Source organism: Daphnia magna, linkage group LG7 (assembly GCF_020631705.1).
Source record: "Daphnia magna isolate NIES linkage group LG7, ASM2063170v1.1, whole genome shotgun sequence".
Classification (NCBI taxonomy): Eukaryota; Metazoa; Arthropoda; class Branchiopoda; order Diplostraca; family Daphniidae; genus Daphnia; species Daphnia magna.
This window is the reverse complement of record NC_059188.1, coordinates 7,306,075-7,325,236: the sequence shown is the minus strand read 5'-3', so window position 1 is coordinate 7,325,236 and position 19,162 is coordinate 7,306,075. Positions and strand designations below refer to the sequence as shown.

Below are 19,162 nucleotides of genomic sequence, written 5' to 3'. Positions count from 1 at the left end.
AATTAAATTTCTGTGTGAATCTTTAGTGTTTAAATAGATATCGTCTCTAAAAGTTTGTATAAATTGATATACGATATCTAGTCTAATGACAGTAATTTTGTTACAAAATTATGATATTATCACATGTTTATGATACTTTGAGATTGTAAAGACTGTTGGTTTTCATGATCTGTTTTCATCACATTGAAATATTTTTAATTGTCAACAGCTTAATTACATCAATGGTCGCATGGCTTAGATGGCAAAGCGCCTGCCTAGTAGGCAGGAGATCACGAGTTCGAGTCTCGTTGGGACCTATTAGAAAATTAATGTAAATATTAATTTTTGTGTGAATCTTTAGGGAAGATACAGATATCGTCTCTAAAGTTTGTATAAATTGATATACGACATCTAGTCTAATGACAATAACTGTGTTACAAAATTATAGTATTATCACATGTTTATGATACTTTGAGATTGTAAATACTGTTGGTTTTCATGATCTGTTTTCATCACATTCAAAGATTTTTAATTGTCAACAGCTTAATTACATCAATGGTCGCATGGCTTAGATGGCAAAGCGCCTGCCTAGTAAGCAGGAGATCACGAGTTCGAGTCTCGTTGGGACATATTAGAAAATTCTTGTGTAATTAAATTTCTGTGTTAATCTTTAGGGTTTAAAAAGATATCGTCTCTAAATGTTTGTATAAATTGATATACGATATCTAGTCTAATGACAATAATTTTGTTACAAAATTATGATATTATCACATGTTTATTATACTTTGAGATTGTAAAGACTGTTGGTTTTCATGATCTGTTTTCATAACATTCAAATATTTTTAATTGTCAACAGCTTAATTACATCAATGGTCGCATGGCTTAGATGGCAAAGCGCCTGCATAGTAAACAGGGGATCACGAGTTCGAGTCTCGTTGGGACCTATTAGAAAATTCATGTGAATATTAATTTCTGAGTGAATTTTTAGGGAAGATACAGATATCGTCTCTAATAGTTTGTATAAATTGATATACGATATCTAGTCTAATGACAATAATTTTGTTACAAAACTATGTATTATCACATGTTTATGATACTTTGAGATTGTAAAGACTGTTGGTTTTCATGATCTGTTTTCATCACATTCAAAGATTTTTCATTGTTAACAGCTTAATTACATCAATGGTCGCATGGCTTAGATGGCAAAGCGCCTGCCTAGTAAGCAGGAAATCACGAGTTCGAGTCTCGTTGGGACATACTAGTAAATTCTTGTGTAATTAAATTTCTGTGTTAATCTTTAAGGTTTATAAAGATATCGTCTCTAAAAGTTTGTATAAATTGATATACGATATCTAGTCTAATGACAATAATTTTGTTACAAAATTATGATATTATCACATGTTTATTATACTTTGAGATTGTAAAGACTGTTGGTTTTCATGATCTGTTTTCATAACATTCAAATATTTTTAATTGTCAACAGCTTAATTACATTAATGGTCTCATGGCTTAGATGGCAAAGCGCCTGCCTAGTAAGCAGGAGATCACGAGTTCGAGTCTCGTTGGGACCTTTTAGAAAATTCTTGTGATTATTAGATTATGTGAGAATCTTTAGGGAAGATACAGATATCGTCTCTAAAGTTTGTATAAATTGATATACGACATCTAGTCTAATGACAATAACTGTGTTACAAAATTATGATATTATCACATGTTTATGATACTTTGAGATTGTAAAGACTGTTGGTTTTCATGATCTGTTTTCAACACATTCAAAGATTGTTAATTGTCAACAGCTTAATTACATCAATGGTCGCATGGCTTAGATGGTAAAGCGCCTGCCTAGTAAGCAGGAGATCACGAGTTCGAGTCTCGTTGGGACCTCTTAGAAAATTCTTGTGAATATTAATTTCTGTGTGAATTTTTTGGGAAGATACAGATATCGTCTCTAAAAGTTTGTATAAATTGATATACGATATCTAGTCTAATGACAATAATTTTGTTACAAAATTATGATATTATCACATGTTTATGATACTTTGAGATTGTAAAGACTGTTGGTTTTCATGATCTGTTTTCATCACATTCAAAGATTTTTAATTGTCAACAGCTTAATTACAGCAATCGGCGCATGGCTTAGATGGCAAAGCGCCTGCCTAGTAAGCAGGAGATCACGAGTTCGAGTATCGTTGGTACCTATTAGAAAATTAATGTGAATATTAATTTTTGTGTGAATCTTTAGGGAAGATACAAATATCGTCTCTAAAGTTTGTATAAATTGATATACGACATCTAGTCTGATGACAATAACTGTGTTACAAAATTATAGTATTATCACATGTTTATGATACTTTGAGATTGTAAAGACTGTTGGTTTTCATGATCTGTTTTCATCACATTCAAAGATTTTTAATTGTCAACAGCTTAATTACATCAATGATCGCATGGTTTAGATGGCAAAGCGCCTGCCTAGTAGGAGGGTCCCGTTAGTACTTGGATGCAGACGTGTTTTTTGTGTTCTTCTGTTTCCCCATCAATTTGTGAGTTTATTGCTGATTTTCATTACTTTTTGTTGTTATTTTCATATTCTAGAGTGTTTATTTTGTATAGTTTTCTTGTTTTTCTCTTGTTTTCCCCAAATTTATCCTTTTCGGTGTTTTGTTTACTTGTGTGGGGGCCCCCCCTTCCCCCTTGGCAGTTTGTTTACATTGTCTAGGGGACAATGGCTGCCAAGTGGCTCAATAGTGTAGATGTCGATTTTGGGGTTCAATTCCCGAGATTGAGTATGCGTGCGGTACATGGGTTCGTGCGTAGTTTGAAGGTTGAGCCACAGGATCTCTTAGGCCTAGTTGCTGTGCTAGATACGAGAAATCAGGTCGCTAGAATTACGTTTACGACAGAGGCATACACCTCAAATTTTTTGTCCCAACACAGTGGTATCGTCAGGACGGAATTGGAGGGAAAGAAGTTAATGTAGTCATCAGGGACAGTAATATTCCGGAGAAATTTGTCAGAATTGCAGGGATTCCACAGAATCTAGACTTGGGAGTAGTAAAGACACGTCTGAAGGAATTTGGAACCATAATTGATGCTCGTTGGGAACGCTATCGGGTGGCAGAGGATGACGTTTTATACCCTGTCCTTGCCACTTGGATGATAGTACGAATGACGTTGACTAAGAATATTCCCTCATACATTACTATTGGCAGCTATCGTGCCATGGTAAAGTATGAGGGACAAAAACCTACTTGCAGACTGTGTGACGACGAAACCCATTTTAGCTACAACTGCCCAACTTTGAGACGTAATAAGGAACCTATCATTGTCCAAAAGCCCAGTAATAAAATGACTAAAAAGACAGAGACAGTCCCGGAAAAACCCGTCACTCTACCCTTAGATGTAGACCCCATGGTTTCTAAGGCCCTTCTTGAGTGTGGATTACAAAGTTCACTCTCAGGGGGGACTCCCAACTTAGAAATTTCTCCCACCGAACAACCCGTTAAATCCACAGACGACCTACCACGACAGACTCCGCCCGCTCAAATGATAATCCCTGAAACACAACCTGATGACTCGGAACCTATGACAATTTCCATGGAACCAGTGGAACCCAATTTGGGGGAAGTTGAGTCCATGGAAACTGACAAAACAAGTGACCACCTGAAAGTTCCCACTGTACCACAAAGCAAACGTTTCAAACCAACATTGACACCCCAGAATTCTAGACCAACCTTGTCCACTTCTCAACCCAAGAAACCATTTAAATGACTGCAAAGCTAAAAATCGCATCTATCAACATTGGAGGGATTAGGTCCATCGAGCGACGTCAAATTCTTTTTAACTTCTGCAGGGACGGTAACCTAGATATCGTGGGACTTCAAGAGGTAGCATTTCATTCTTGTCCAATTATTGAAAGTCGCTACCGTTTGTTGGCAAATGTCGGTCCCAACAAAAATGGAACAGCCATTCTCATTAGACATGGTCTGGACTATTCTCGATTACTTCTAGAACCCGACGGAAGGCTTATATCTATTGACGTGAAATGTTTCACGTTCATTAATATCTATGCTCCGTCAGGTAGTCACGTAAAAACCGAGAGAAACAACTTTCTTCGTCAAACCGTCCCTGCTTACACAATAACTACTTGACTGCCCTTCGTGTTGATGGGGGATTTTAACTGCGTAGACGACATCCAAGATAAGGCATGCTCCGACTCCTTCTCTTCCCAAAGTAATATTATCAGCTATGCTTTGAAAGAGATGGTTACTGGTCTTGATCTGGTAGATATCTGGAAAAAGCTAAATAAAAGTGAACCGGGGCACACCTTTTACCATCCCTCCGGTTCTTCTCGACTTGATAGGATATATGCTAGCCGATCTTTTGCAGAGAATTTTGTAAATATTTATTTGCAATCTTTGTCGGTTAGTGATCATCAATCGGTACAATCAACTTTTACCTGCAATCTCGATCTCCCACATCGTACTAGATCCCCTGCTGGTTTGTGGAAATTAAATACTTCCATACTGTCAGAAGAAGGCTATCAAAACTATGTAAAAAATTTTATTCATGAATCTGCCAATCATCCTCTTAGGGAAAGTAATGTCGCAAATTGGTGGGAGAGTGTACTGAAACCAGGTATCAAACGCATTTCGGTAGATTATTCTAAACAAAGAGCTAGAATGATTAGGGAAACGAAATTTTTCTACCAGTCCTGCATTCAGGAGATGGCCGAAGCAGATACCTTTGATTGGGTTGCCTTTCACCAGTTGAGGAAATTCTCAAAGTCTTGGGAGGAGAGCACACTTAAAGGGTATGGGATTCGTTCCCGCTGCTTTGAAGGCCAAGAGGTGGAGGAAGCCAATATTTTTCATGTAAATAGAGCTAGAGTTAACTACCGAAAATGTCGTATTGATAAAATCATTGCCTCTAATGGCACATGCTTATCGACCAAAGAGGACATTTCAGGAGAGATTATTTCACATTTCAGTAAAATTTTTAAAAATCAACCTTCTCCTGACATACTGGCAGGTACTGATTTTCTTGAGGGAGTAAGAGATTGCTTTAAGCCAACCCCAAACCTGACTGCACCAATTTCCCTCCTTGAGATTAAAGCTGCTCTGATGGCGATGAAATCAAACAAGTCTCCTGGCACCGATGGCATTCCTTACGAGTTTTACGTAGAATTTTGGGACGTGATCGCACCCCATTTCTTGGATATGTTCAATCATATCCTTGAAAGGGAAACTCTTACGTCATCGCAGGGCCAGGCGGCGATCAGGCTAATTCCCAAGTCTTCAGGGCTCTGTGGAATTTCTAATTTTCGGCCAATTTCTCTTCTGAATTGTGACTACAAAGTCATGGCATCTGTTTTAGCGAGACGATTGAGGCAGACACTGTCATCTACCATAGGGCCTCATCAAAAAGGTGGGGTACCTGGTAGATTGATTTTTGACAATTTAATGCTTTATAGAGATGTCATTCAATTCGTTGATGACCGGGGATGCCATGACTCTTCCAACTTTGCGATTCGGGATATGGGCGCTGCCATTGTTGGAGTTGACTTTGAAAAGGCCTACGACCTGGTTAACAGGGAAGTCCTCTGGAGGATTCTGGATGTCATGGGCTATCCCACCACCTTCATCCGTTGGCTACAGACTATGTATTCTGTAACAGGAATGTCAATTCTCAACGGATCGGAGGTGGCTGGGGTGCTTTCTGATATTCAATCAATTCGCCAGGGATGCCCCCTATCTGTCCATCTCTTTATTCTATACATTGAGCCGTTACTGTTGCGTTTATCTCGAGTTCTCCAGGGCATATCATTGTTTAATGAAAAACTCACTGTCAGAGCCTTCGTTGATGACGTCACCATTTTCATTTCTTGTGACGAAGATTTTACCAGGGCAGGACAGGTCCTTGACTTGTTCTGCCAGTGGACAAAGGCAAGGATGAATAAGGAGAAAACAAAAGCCCTGGGACTCGGGACTTGGAGCTCTAGGATGACTTGGCCTCTTGAGTGGCTTGTGTCGGCACAAACATTGTCCCTATTAGGAATTAAATTCTCTCACTCCATAGTTGAGACAGCTGATAGGGTTTGGAATGATGCATTAGGCTCTCTAAATGGTATTCTGCGAGAGAATGCCTGTCGACGTTTCAATCTATACCAGAGGGTTATTTTCCTGAAGTCGAAGGCTCTCTCCGGAACTGTGTTTATTGCACAAGTATTACCATGTAAACAAAATATGGCTGACCAGATTTTAAAGGCTATCATGAAATTTCTATGGATTGGAAAAGTTGAAAGGCCGAACAAAACTGTAGTTTATCGTCCTGTTAGTCAAGGGGGACTGGGAATGGTCAACACACATCTTTTTTACCGTTCCCTTTTCTTGTGTCCTATGTATAAAGTCCTGACAGGCCCCAATAGTCCAGAAAGCTCTCTACTTCGTTATTGGATGTCCTTTCCTCTTCGAACCGTACTACCTCTCTACAAGAACAACACCGTACCCGTTGCAGTTATGAAGAGGCCCACTTACCTTCAGGAACCCCGGCACCAAATAAAACAACTATTTGCCTCTTCGATCCTGGTGCAGGGGAGTCCAATGGTGCACAGGAAAACATACAACCATTGGATCCTGGAGGTGACCACTTTGGGGAAGCTGGAGATCCTAAGGCCTAACCTGGATTGGCCACGTATCTGGAAGGAGACTGCAGCCCTGCCAAGCAACATCAGAGAAACCATGTTCCTTTTCAACCAGCGACTTCTCCCTACCAGGACCAGATGCCATCGGTTAGATCCTTCCAAAGATGCAACATGTCCAATCTGCCATCAGCACCCAGAAACCGATGAGCATCTGACATTCCAATGTCCTGAACGCCACATCGTTTGGAGCTGGTTGGAAGGAACCATACGTTAAATGGGCTGCAAGTCTTCCAAAGAAGATCTCATTCGTGGCCATTTTGGGCCAATAGGTAATCTCCGGCAAACATTTACTCTTCTGGCTGCATACATCTTCATCACCTGGAAAGCAAGAAATACCCATCGTATCCCTCGCCAAGAAGAAGTAGAGAGCTTATGGAAAGCACTTTTTCCTCCCAGTCCACTCCTTTCCATTTACTCTTCCCTTTTAGTTCCGTTTTGTTGTTTTATATTGCTTTTGTATATATTTCCCTGCCTCTATTTGTAAATCCTTTGTTTATTTTTGTTTTTTTGGTGTCTGCTAGACAATTGCTTTTGTTTACCTTTGGTTTTTTGTTTTTCTTGTATTAATCCACCTCAATATTTGTTCGCATTTGTTTGTTTTTGTTAAACGACCAATTAACGGGACCTACATTGTCAAATTTTTGCTTTTCTTCCCCTTTAATCGTCTGCATCCAAGGAAAATAATTATTTGTATCTTTGTTTTCTTTTCTTTTGATAAATGTTAGAGTGCCATGAAAATTAACTGATAATAAAAGAGGATTTTACAAAAAAAAAAAGGAGATCACGAGTTCGAGTCTCGTTGGGACATATTAGTAAATTCTTGTGTAATTAAATTTCTCTGTTAATCTTTAGGGTTTAAAAAGATATCGTCTCTAAAAGTTTGTATAAATTGATATACGATATCTAGTCTAATGACAATAATTTTGTTACAAAATTATGATATTATCACATGTTTATGATACTTTGAGATTGTAAAGACTGTTGGTTTTCATGATCTGTTTTCATCACATTCAAAGATTTTTAATTGTCAACAGCATAATTACATCAATGGTCGCATGGCTTAGATGGCAAAGCGCCTGCCTAGTAAGCAGAAGATCACGAGTTCGAGTCTCGTTGGGTTTCTATTAGAAAATTAATGTGAATAATAATTTTTGTGTGAATCTTTAGGGAAGATACAGATATCGTCTCTAAAGTTTGTATAAATTGGTATACGACATCTAGTCTAATGACAATAACTGTGTTACAAAATTATAGTATTATCACATGTTTATGATACTTTGAGATTGTAAAGACTGTTGGTTTTCATGATCTGTTTTCATCACATTCAAAGATTTTTAATTGTTAACAGCTTAATTATATCAATGATCGCATGGCCTAGATGGCAAAGCGCCTGCCTAGTATGCAGGAGATCACGAGTTCGAGTCTCGTTGGGACATATTACTAAATTCTTGTGTAATTAAATTTCTTTGTTAATCTTTAGGGTTTAAAAAGATATCGTCTCTAAAAGTTTGTATAAATTGATATACGATATCTAGTCTAATGACAATAATTTTGTTACAAAATTATGATATTATCACATGTTTATTATACTTTGAGATTGTAAAGACTGTTGGTTTTCATGATCTGTTTTCATAACATTCAAATATTTTTAATTGTCAACAGCCCAATTACATCAATGGTCGCATGGCTTAGATGGCAAAGCGCCTGCCTAGTAAGCAGGAGATCACGAGTTCGAGTCTCGTTCGGACCTATTAGAAAATTCTTGTGAATATTAAATTCTGTGTGAATCTTTAGGGAAGAAATAGATTTCGTCTCTAAAAGTTTGTATAAATTGATATACGATATCTAGTCTAATGACAATAATTTTGTTACAAAATTATGATATTATCACATGTTTATGATACTTTGAGATTGTAAAGACTGTTGGTTTTCATGATCTATTTTCATCACATTCAAAGATTTTAAATTGTCAACAGCTTAATTACATCAATGGTCGCATGGCTTAGATGGCAAAGCGCCTGCCTAGTAAGCAGGAGATCGCGAGTTCGAGTCTCGTTGGGACCTCTTAGTAAATTCTTGTGTAAATAAATTTCTGTGTGAATCTTTAGGGAAGAAATAGATATCGTCTCTAATAGTTTGTATAAATTGATATACGATAGGTATACGATAGGTAAGCAGGAGCTCAGCTGACAGTCGTCTGCTATGAGACACATATCGTGTATTTCAGCTCTCATCTATAGTAAATTTTCAAATAAAATAGTGACACCTGTATGTTGAGCTTAGGCTCAAATAAGAGATAGATTCTCAGTGCATCGAGTGTGTGACTCTTATTGGATACTTTCTGCTAACGTAATAATAATCTTCCCAACTGAAAGCCTACTCTGACAGACCTGCTCATATTTTGCCTCAGGCAAAATTCATTGTTGTGGGTAAGCCAGAGAATACTTTGCTAGTCTACCTTGAACGTCCCCGTTACCTGGCATGCCAGACGACGAGGGAATGGATCTGGAAGGGACGGCAGGGGAGGCTAACGATGGGGGAAAAATGCATGCACAGGAACTGTCAGAAGAAACTCACACAATTAGGCCAAGGTAACTACAAGTACTGCTCAAAACAGTGCAAAAACATTTGCTCTCTTTTGCGATCAAGGGACAGATCAAACAGTAACATTTCACAGAAGCGACAACGAACAGAAAGCGAAAAGGATTTTAGCAAAATGGCTCCAGAAGACTTTATTAGCATCATCCAAGAACTAGAAGCAGAAAATGTTGAACTATCGGAAAAGTACAACAAGCTACAAACTGAAATGGACAAAATCCACATCCAAATTGGCAAAGGTACTCTTGATTGGATTTTTAAGAAACACGAAACAGGGCAACAAGACAGCATAACTCCGTTTGGGGCCTCGAAACCAGCATCCTTCGCTGGAGGTGCCAAATCAGTAACGTTAATAGCTAAGCTGGACCCAGAATTAGATACCACCAATTTGGATGGTAAGTCAATGGATCAGTTTTTTAAAAGCAACGAACAATGGCCCACACTCCAACACTTCTCAAAGAGAAACAACGAAGCTCGCCTAGTTTTCAACAATGCAGCAGATGCCAAGAAGGCAGAACAGATTATAAAAGAAGGTCCTAAACTAACCGGGACGGTAAAATCAATCTCAGAACAGAAATTAAATTACCCGGTTGTTGCCTTTGCCACCGGAACAAAATTTAGAGGAACTAGAAATCAATACCGGAACGAGCTTTCGAAGGAACATAAGCAGCATCAAAACCTGTAAAAAAAGGAAATTTAAAAATTTTTTTTATATCCAAAAAGGGGCAAGTAGCAATCCTAAAAGCAGGTATAATCCACACGAATATCAAGGAAAACACAACATTAAAGAAATGAATCTCAATCGGGAAAAAACGTGTTTCATAAGCTAGACCACATCTCTCCCAACTGCCCATCAAAGACAGAAGTCTGTGGAAAGTGCGCAGAGAAGACACACAAAACAAAAGAATGTGAGCATCTGGACAGTAAGTTCAAGTGTGTTAACTGTAAAAATGGTAAGCATAAATCGGATGACCCAAAATGCCCGGAGCGGATTAAGGCAGTAGATAGGCTCAAAAAACTCTTATCATAAATGACAGAGAAACCTAACAACTCAAATAATCTGAAATGCATACAAATTAACCTACAACATTCCAAAACGGCCTCACTACACTTTTTTAAAATTCTTGTAGAACTACGTATAGACATTGCCCTTATCCAAGAACCCTACGCGTGCATTAATATTTTTAATAATGAATTGCATGTCCCTTCGGTGCCCGATATCTATCTCGTCCATCAAAACCTTGATAGGAAAGATCATGCCTATGGAGCCATAATCCTAACTAAACGAACGATTCTGGCGGAAACAGTACCAAACCCGGTAAGCAATGAATGCATAGGTATTAAAATAAATGTTGATGAGCCAATCTTTATCTTTTCAACTTACTGCAGGCCATCCAATTGCAAATTGGACGCAGTAATAAACATTTTTAATAATCCTAATTTTAATCATTTCAAAACAACAATAATAGGTATGGATGCCAACGCAAAAAATAAGCTCTGGGGAAGTAGTCGCACAGACAAGAAGGGAGTAGAACTTGAACACCTCATTATTAAAAATAATGTAGCGCAAATGTACTTTGTCGCTTAGCGCCGGATGCTAAGAGATGCAAATGTGCGATGTCAATGGACTTTGCCACTCTGGCCGGATGTCAGAGGACTCAAAAGCCCGTCTATGACCGGCCAGAGGGGCAGTACAATGTAGTGATTCAGTCTACTTGTTGGTGCTGTCAGTGCTGTCTCTGTGTAATGCTGTATGTGTGGGTCGTGTAAGCTGTCTATGACTGAATACATCCCTTAAACCCAGTGAATCTGTTACATGGTGGAGATGCTACTGCGTTGTTCACTGATCAGGTACACGTTTTAACTCAGGTAGGCGTTCGCTGTGAGGGGTCTCTGGAAATCGAACTCGGCAATTTATTGCCGGGCACGAGACCACAGCAACGGTCTGGGAGAGCGTGTATTTGGAAGTGGGATCGCAGCGGATCCTCGTGTGAATGTCACACGGGAGAGGTGTGATAATAGACGCTGGGGAAAGGAGCCGTAGACGAGCAGCAGAAGAGGCCGCCAAAGAGATTCAGACCTATTACTCGGGTTTGAGGGCGGCAACACCTCTAGCACGATCTTCAACAGGATTGCAGGCAGCAAGCGCTGCTTCAGCTCGGTCAAAGGGCCGTTCGAGAGGCCCTCCTGGAGAAGTGAGTGACCTCACTTTGGGACAGAAAGGTACGTGGTTGTCCAGGGAAGTTTCCTTACCGCGGGAGGTTCCAGATCCGTCACAATTCCAGTCTGATTCCGAGCCACGGGGCGAGGAATTCGAGGACGCACAGAGCTGCCAGGATTCTGGGAATCCGGAAGCAGGGGGTGCTGTGACGGAAGGGGCATACGAGTCCGTAGCTGCACGTAAGCAGCACGAGGGGGCTCGTGAGGTAGGGAACGAAGGAAGGGTTAACGCACGTACCGGGGCGGGTAACGAGAAGCGGCAGGAAGTGCGGGTCGTCGATCGTGATCAGGGATCACGCACGCGTCAGGCGGAGTTCGACGACCGCGAGTCGCTTATCCCGCAGGTGTCAGTCTCCAGTGTCCAGGAAAGGATCGACGAGCAGCGGAGGAAGTCGTACGACCCAAATTCGCTCGGAACGCAGGAGTCGGTGACTGGAAACCGAGAGGTGTGGCAGGGGTCGGCGTGGGCGGAAGGCGCTGCCGACAGGAAACGCATAGTTAGCGTGGAAGCCGATACCTCCGGGGTCATCAACAGATCGTCGGGTAGCGACAGCGGACAGCCGTTGGAAGCGAGGAACGACGAGCAGCGAGGGGTGGGCTTGGAAAGAAGAAGCCTGCGCGAAGGCCTACGGCCTAGAGCGTTTAGTACTCCACAGGAAGCGGCAACGGTGAGACAGGGACGCGGCGGATTCAGCGTAGGAGGATCGCCAAGCCGACAGTCTCTGGAAGATCCTGAACTCGAGTGGGATCCGTTTTTGGAAGAGGAGGAAGACATGGCGGAACGCCCAATGTTCCACTACAAGGAGCCGGAAAAGTTCCGGGGCACGCCAAAGGAAAACGCAATGGAGTGGATAGACCGGTTCGAAAGGATTGGTCGCCATAATCGTTGGTCGAATAACGATCTTGCAAGGGCTATTGATGTTTCGCTCGAGGGTGCTGCCTACAAATGGATTGTAGGCCTTGAGGCGAGAAACGCACGCCCAGAGCACTGGGAGGACCGGGAGGTCCAAGTAGCCGGAACTGAGGACGAGCCAGCACACTACAGAGAGGTGCGTGGGCTCAAGACGCTTTTCCTGAAGCAGTTCGTGGCGGTAAACCTGAAGCGGCAGACGGAAAGGAAGCTGCGCATGCGGGTCCAAGGAAAGGAGGAAGACATCACGGAATACTACCATGATGTTATGGACATGTGTCGCATGGTACAGCCAGACATGGCCGAAGAGGTGCGCATAGACCACCTTTTCAGGGGATTGAGCCTGGCTCTCTACGAGAGGCTTTACGTGTTGGGCATTAAATCGTGTGAAGAATTCCTGGAGGAGGCGAGACTTCACGCAGATGCCGTAAAAACAGCCTATGAGAGGGGGTACGAGGATTCGCGTAGAGAGTGCGAGAAACCGGCAGTCGGGGCAGTAGGCCTTGACAAGGTGCAAGACCTACAGCGCCAGATTCAAGAACTGAGGGACGAGCTAGCCCGGGCAGGAGATCCTTCGAAGAGGAAGGAGAAAGAAGAGGATCAAGGCAAGCCCGACCCGAATGCAGTCGTTTGAATATTGGTGTTTAACCCGGATTAGTTTTATCAAATGTTAAAGTAGAAAACATGGGGGTCTCTATTTGTTATGCCTTGTGGGGTTTGTTATCCAGTTTAGGGAACCCATGTCAGTAGGTAGGAGGGGGATGTAGCGCAAATGTACTTTGTCGCTTAGCGCCGGATGCTAAGAGATGCAAATGTGCGATGTCAATGGACTTTGCCACTCTGGCCGGATGTCAGAGGACTCAAAAGCCCGTCTATGACCGGCCAGAGGGGCAGTACAACGTAGTGATTCAGTCTACTTGTTGGTGCTGTCAGTGCTGTCTCTGTGTAATGCTGTATGTGTGGGTCGTGTAAGCTGTCTATGACTGAATACATCCCTTAAACCCAGTGAATCTGTTACAATAACTTGAATGTTGCTAACGTCCCAAATTCCAAACTAGAGTATATACCCTCAAAAACTTCTAAAGTGGATGTCACACTTAATGGAGACAAAGTAAAAATTTCGGGGTGGAAATTCTTGAATACTGTATCCCTCTCCGACCACCCATACATACACTTTGAATTTACGGTTGGCCGACCAAACCGACAGCCAAAAGAACCAAAAGTACCAAAATTGACCAACATAGATAAAAGTAAATTAAGATCAACATTGGATAGTGAACTGCGTAATCTAAATGTAAATTGGGATGGTTTGCAAAGCGAAGCAGACCTAGATGGCATTGTTAATAATATAACTGCAATAATAGGTAATAGTGCAATTAAATCGGAACTGCCAAGAAACAAACAGAGCAAAAGCGAATTAGATTTTTGGACGCCGGAACTGGATAAACTGAAGGCGGCGATGCGCACTGCAAAGGCCAAGTATGACAAATTTCTCAAAGCCAATAACATCAAGGATAGGAAGCGTACCAGTAAAGAGAGTTCACCGCAAGAAACAAATTTCCGCTCAGCCAAACGGATGTATCAAAAAGTGCTAAGAAAAAGCAAAGGAAAAGCGTTCGAGAACTTCTGCACTATAAACATGAATAAGGACTTATTTAAGAGCCTCAAAACTTTGTCCAGTAGTCAGAACACCAGCCAAGTGTCCACGGAACTTGTTGTGGATGGAAGGTCTATGACGGAAGAAGAAGAGATAATCAAAGAGCTAGGTAACAGTTTTTTTCCTGCCCCAAAACCAATTGGCCCAGAGCAGGAAGAAATTATCAACACGTATGCAAACTACAAGATAGCAAGCGCAAATGAAGTAAAACCAACCATTACTAGTGAAGAAGTAGAAGCAGCAGTCTTCGCACTAAACGCAAGCTCGTCTCCGGGCACAGATGGGATCTCAATCTCAATTATACAAGAGGTATATTCATTACTAGCTGATACCCTCCGGATCTTATACAATAAATGCTTAAACCTCAAATACTATCCTAAGCAATGGAAGGACGCGAAGGTAACTATACTAAAAAAAAACCCAATAAAGAGTCATATAAAAATGTTAAAAGCTTCCGACCAATTAGTGTTCTGAATTCCCTTGGTAAAATATTTGAGAAAATTATTTACAATAGGCTAACATGGTTGTCGGTGACGGAGAAATGGTTTGGAGAGAGTCAACATGGATTTCGTCAAGGAAGGTCGACAGTGAGTGCCATGCACTCTATGGTCAGTACAATCGAAACAAACCGTGAAATCAGAGGGTACACAGCAGTGGTTTTTCTGGACATAAGCGGGGCGTTTGATGGGGCTTGGCCGGCAGCGATACTGGCCGCACTGACCAAAAGGAAGTGCCCACTCTATCTCATTGACATAATCGCAAGCCTGCTCAAGGATCGGACCGCGATAATCAAAACAAATCAGGGTCGTTTCAAATGCTCAATACGAATAGGGTGCCCACAGGGCGGAGTCCTCTCTCCATTCTTGTGGATCATCCTGGCGGAAGAACTCATAAGTATGTCTTATCCTTTCCACCACAAAATAATTGGCTACGCGGACGATATTGCTATCGTCTGCTGGCACAAAGTTATTGATATTGCCATACGCAATTTCCAGCTAATAGCTAACGACACAGTTGCAAAATGTGATCGCTATCTATTAGATATAAACGCACTTAAAACAATTCTCATGATTTTCTCAAACAAAAGAACAATAGAGCCTTGTAATATTAAAATCAAAGAAAACATCATCTCACCCTCTGCGACTTCCAAGTTTGTCGGTTTCGAATTAGATACCAAACTCAGTTGGAAATCACATATTGAGGAAAAGTGTCGGGCGACCCAAAGACAAATCCACATTCTGAGGAGATGTTTAAGGCGCACTTGGGGTTTAGACACAAAAAAACTGGTCACTCTCTACAAAACTATTATTGTACCCAAACTCCTTTATGGATGCTCCGTGTGGTGTCGAGTTATTCTAATCAAATCATACAAAACCAAATTGCAAACTGTACAAAGAGAAATGCTCAAATGTATCACAAGATCTCTAAAAAATGTGCCCTTAAATTCCCTTTTAATTATTTCAAATCTCTTACCTATTGAGCTAAAAATTCTTGAATTTTCGGTCAATTATTATCTTTCTCATAAACATGTCGAGTTTTCTCCCTCCTCTGCTGCAACTATTGGTGCGGTACTGCATAAACCAAAACTCGATCAAACAATGGACAACACACGAAAATTCCACTCGCGAAGGCACCCACCATGGGAGCTGAGCAAACTGAACTACAGATCAGAAGATGAAACTCCACTTTCACCAGAGGAAAACGGCCTGGCCATCTACACTAAAAGCCACAAATGTACAGCAGGAGTAGGTCTTGGGATTGTCTGTTGTGCATCAAATGTAGTCGTCCAAACCACACAAGAGAAATTAGCCGCAAACACAACTGAAAACCAGGCGGAAATCCTAGGCCTGCTAGCTGCACTGCAATATGCTGTTGCAACTAAGAGCAATTATACTAGCTGCAATATTTTTTGCAAATCTGTCCCTGCCCTCAAGGACTGCACAAAAAATGAAAAACTGAACGAAACAGCAACCACCTGTAGAAAGCTGTGCTTTGACAATCGGGACCACATTCATCTCAATCTAGCCTCTGCTAAAGAAGCAGAAGGTATTGATCTCGCAAAAGAAGCAGCGAAAGCTGCCCTCGACCTTGGCTCGCAAGTAACTAAAAATCAACCCTGGTCAATAGAACTTCTCAAAGATAAGATCAAGACGGAAATTCAAAAGCTGTGGAGTGACGAGTGGGCTGGCAGCAAAACAGGGACGCACACAAGAAGATTCTTCCCGCGACCATCGGACGCCAGCTGCTTAAATGGAAGCTACATACATCAGGAAATAACCCAAGTTCTAACGGGGCATTGCAGACTAAATCACCATCTCCATCTCATCAAAACAACCTCATCACCTCAATGTGAGTGTGGCCATGGCGACGAAACAGTAGAACATTTTCTGTTCCACTGTGCACGGTACGCAAATCAAAGATCACTCTTCATCCAGGCGTGCTCAAGCAGCAACAAAGCGTTTCCACCATCGCTCGAGGACATCCCAAAGTTCCGGTGCATATGGAAAGAGTTTAAAGACTTCATCCTGACGACCGAAAGGTTAAAAATAAAAATATGTAGTACCGCCCAAAGTCTCAGCTCGCAACAAACATAAAGCCCACCACAAATCTTAATGTTACCCGTCACTAGCGAATCAAACAAAATGCCCTCCAAGCCATTGCCTTTTCCAGCTCGTCTGTTCTCGTTTCTTCCCTTCTTCCCTCTTTCTCTTCCTTCTTCTCCGTCTTCTCGCCGGTCTGTCTTTCTCTCTATCACTCGTCAATGCGCAAAACCTCTGTACTAACGTACTGTTTTATTCTGCTCTCGTATAGTTCTAAACTGATTGTATAGCCTTGTAATAATTGTTATATGTTAAGCACAACAACACATGAGCACTGTAACTGTATGGTCTGAGCTAAGGCAACACTCAAATCTGAGTAGGCCTTTCAATAAAAAAAAAAAAAAAAAAAAATGATCTGTTTTCATAACATTCAAATATTTTTAATTGTCAACAGCTTAATTTCATCAATGGTCGCATGGCTTAGATGGCAAAGCGCCTGCCTAGTAAGCAGGAGATCACGAGTTCGAGTCTCGTTGGGACCTCTTAGTAAATTCTTGTGTAAATAAATTTCTGTGGGAATCTTTAGGGAAGAAATAGATATCGTCTCTAAAAGTTTGTATAAATTGATATACGATATCTAGTCTAATGACAATAATTTTGTTACAAAATTATGATATTATCACATGTTTATGATTCTTTGAGATTGTAAAGACTGTTGGTTTTCATGATCTTTTTTCATCACATTCAAAGATTTTTAATTGTCAACAGCTTAATTACATCAATGGTCGCATGGCTTAGATGGCAAAGCGCCTGCCTAGTAAGCAGGAGATCACGAGTTCGAGTCTCGTTGGGACCTATTAGAAAATTCTAGTGAATATTAATTTCTGTGTGGATTTTTAGGGAAGAAATAGATATCGTCTCTAAAAGTTTGTATAAATTGATATACGATATCTAGTCTAATGACAATAATTTTATCCCTGAGGGTAAATATGTATATATACCGAAGGACTATAACAATTTTAGGGTGTGGGGTATAGGGGGTAGGGTAGTAGTAGTAGATCTCAGAAGGTTTAATGTCCATTATGTATTTACATATACGTTTCTTCCCTGAATGACCAATCGTCCCCAAATTTTGTTCAAAATTCTGTCAAAATTTGTATCGTGGTATAGTGGTTTTTTCATTTGATTCTATAACAGTTTAAAAAAATTAATTTGCGTAATTGTTACCTAGCTGGTTGCCGAATCCTAGGCAGTGAATTCGCTTTAGTTTGCGTAACCTTACAACTGTCAATGCATTGCAGTCAGTGCAGAAGGTTGTATAACAGTAATTAAACAGTAAGTTTTTTCTTTAACAAAATGTTTTAAACAGTAGATTTTTATATATTTTTTTATATTGCAGTAGTAAACATGCTGCCAGAACGGAGACTATGGAGAAGAAAGTTACACAGCGGCGACAAGATAAATTATTTTTGATGCTATAATCACATGTATGTGTATGATAGCTCAGCGGTAAGGTGTTGGGCTCGTAACACCAATATCAATAGATCAATACTATATGAAACACAAAATTTATTTAGTTTTTTCCTTTTTATGCGTATATTTTGTTAAATTTTTAAGTCGCTTAGTATGTCTTAAACTTAAACTATCCTAAGTAATATTTATATGGTTACATTCCCTGAAATTGCTTTTACAAGACAATTCAATTTGTTGTCTATTTTTGAGGAAAAATCTTCATCTAATTCACGATTGCATTCTCATTTTTTTGATAGATTCAGCACAAAATTTGTCATTTTGTCCTCTTTTAACTGATCAAGAGGGTATAGCTCAGTGGTATAGCATTCTACTGCAGATCGGGATGTACTGATTTCAAACCTGGGTGCCCCCTTGTGCTTATTATTAATGTAATAAATGACACTAAGTGAATGAACTTAGGGACCATGGAATTTCCAAGACTTTGTATACTCAAGAAATACTTAATCAATTGATTTATTTCTGAAATTGTACGTACGGTTATTGAAGCACACCATGTTTCTCATTTAGATCAAATTTCTTTTCTACCAAGAAACCAAATTAGCTGTTGTGTAAAGTCTGTTTATTTTATTCAATGTGATCAAGCATCGAAATCGGATTCCTTGCCGTTTTTGAACACAAACTTTCTGCTATTATTCTGTATGCTTAATAAAATTAGGGAAAGATGAGCGAATAGTGAAAGCAATTTTGAAATACAAGATCCCAAAACAGATCAGCTTAGCTTATCAACGCAGGGCTTCATGTCCAATTCTAATCAAATTAAAAAATATTTGATAGATTCAGCACAAAATTTGTTATTTTGTCCTCTTTTTAACCGATCAAGGGGGTACAGCTCAGTGGTAGAGCATTCGACTGCAGATCGAAATGTCCCCAGTTCAAACCTGGGTACCCCCTTGTGATTATAATTGATATAATAAAAAAACTGAGTGAATAAGCTTACGGATTGTGGAATTTCCTAAACTATATGTACTCAAGAAATACTAAAAAAATTGAGTTATTTCTGAAATTGTACGTACGGTTATTGAAGC

At 40.4% G+C, this 19,162-nt stretch overlaps 2 protein-coding genes, 5 non-coding genes and 2 pseudogenes across 7 annotated transcripts; all 9 read left to right on the top strand.

The window, feature by feature from the left end:
* Window positions 1–1,477: 1,477 nt before the first annotated feature.
* Trnat-agu lies at window positions 1,478–1,550 on the top strand. Its single transcript has one exon. It is a non-coding gene; the product is annotated as a tRNA-Thr (tRNA).
* Window positions 1,551–1,790: 240 nt separating this feature from the next.
* On the top strand, window positions 1,791–1,863 carry Trnat-agu. Its single transcript has one exon. It is a non-coding gene; the product is annotated as a tRNA-Thr (tRNA).
* An 838-nt stretch (window positions 1,864–2,701) lies between these two features.
* On the top strand, window positions 2,702–3,747 carry LOC123474522. Its single transcript, XM_045176729.1, has 2 exons — window positions 2,702–2,854; window positions 2,914–3,747. The coding sequence occupies exons 1-2, from the start codon at window positions 2,702–2,704 to the stop codon at window positions 3,745–3,747; spliced, it is 987 nt and encodes a 328-aa protein (XP_045032664.1).
* A 491-nt stretch (window positions 3,748–4,238) lies between these two features.
* On the top strand, window positions 4,239–5,262 carry LOC123474521 (annotated as a pseudogene).
* A 919-nt stretch (window positions 5,263–6,181) lies between these two features.
* LOC123474169 lies at window positions 6,182–7,063 on the top strand. Its single transcript, XM_045176086.1, has one exon. It carries the CDS (start codon window positions 6,222–6,224, stop codon window positions 6,891–6,893), a length of 672 nt encoding a protein of 223 aa, XP_045032021.1. The 5' UTR covers window positions 6,182–6,221; the 3' UTR covers window positions 6,894–7,063.
* On the top strand, window positions 6,894–10,865 carry LOC123474520 (annotated as a pseudogene).
* A 6,208-nt stretch (window positions 10,866–17,073) lies between these two features.
* Window positions 17,074–17,146, top strand: Trnat-agu. Its single transcript has one exon. It is a non-coding gene; the product is annotated as a tRNA-Thr (tRNA).
* Window positions 17,147–17,387: 241 nt separating this feature from the next.
* Trnat-agu lies at window positions 17,388–17,460 on the top strand. Its single transcript has one exon. It is a non-coding gene; the product is annotated as a tRNA-Thr (tRNA).
* A 1,496-nt stretch (window positions 17,461–18,956) lies between these two features.
* On the top strand, window positions 18,957–19,028 carry Trnac-gca. The gene has a single exon. It is a non-coding gene; the product is annotated as a tRNA-Cys (tRNA).
* Window positions 19,029–19,162: the final 134 nt, after the last annotated feature.

Bases quoted from the DNA above. Each gene is read 5' to 3' on its own strand.
- LOC123474522 (XM_045176729.1), top strand. From the start codon at position 2,702: ATGGCTGCCAAGTGGCTCAATAGTGTAGATGTCGATTTTGGGGTTCAA. The intron at 2,855-2,913 runs GTCGCTAGAATT...GTCCCAACACAG, and splicing joins TGCTAGATACGAGAAATCAG to TGGTATCGTCAGGACGGAAT.
- LOC123474169 (XM_045176086.1), top strand. From the start codon at position 6,222: ATGGCTGACCAGATTTTAAAGGCTATCATGAAATTTCTATGGATTGGA.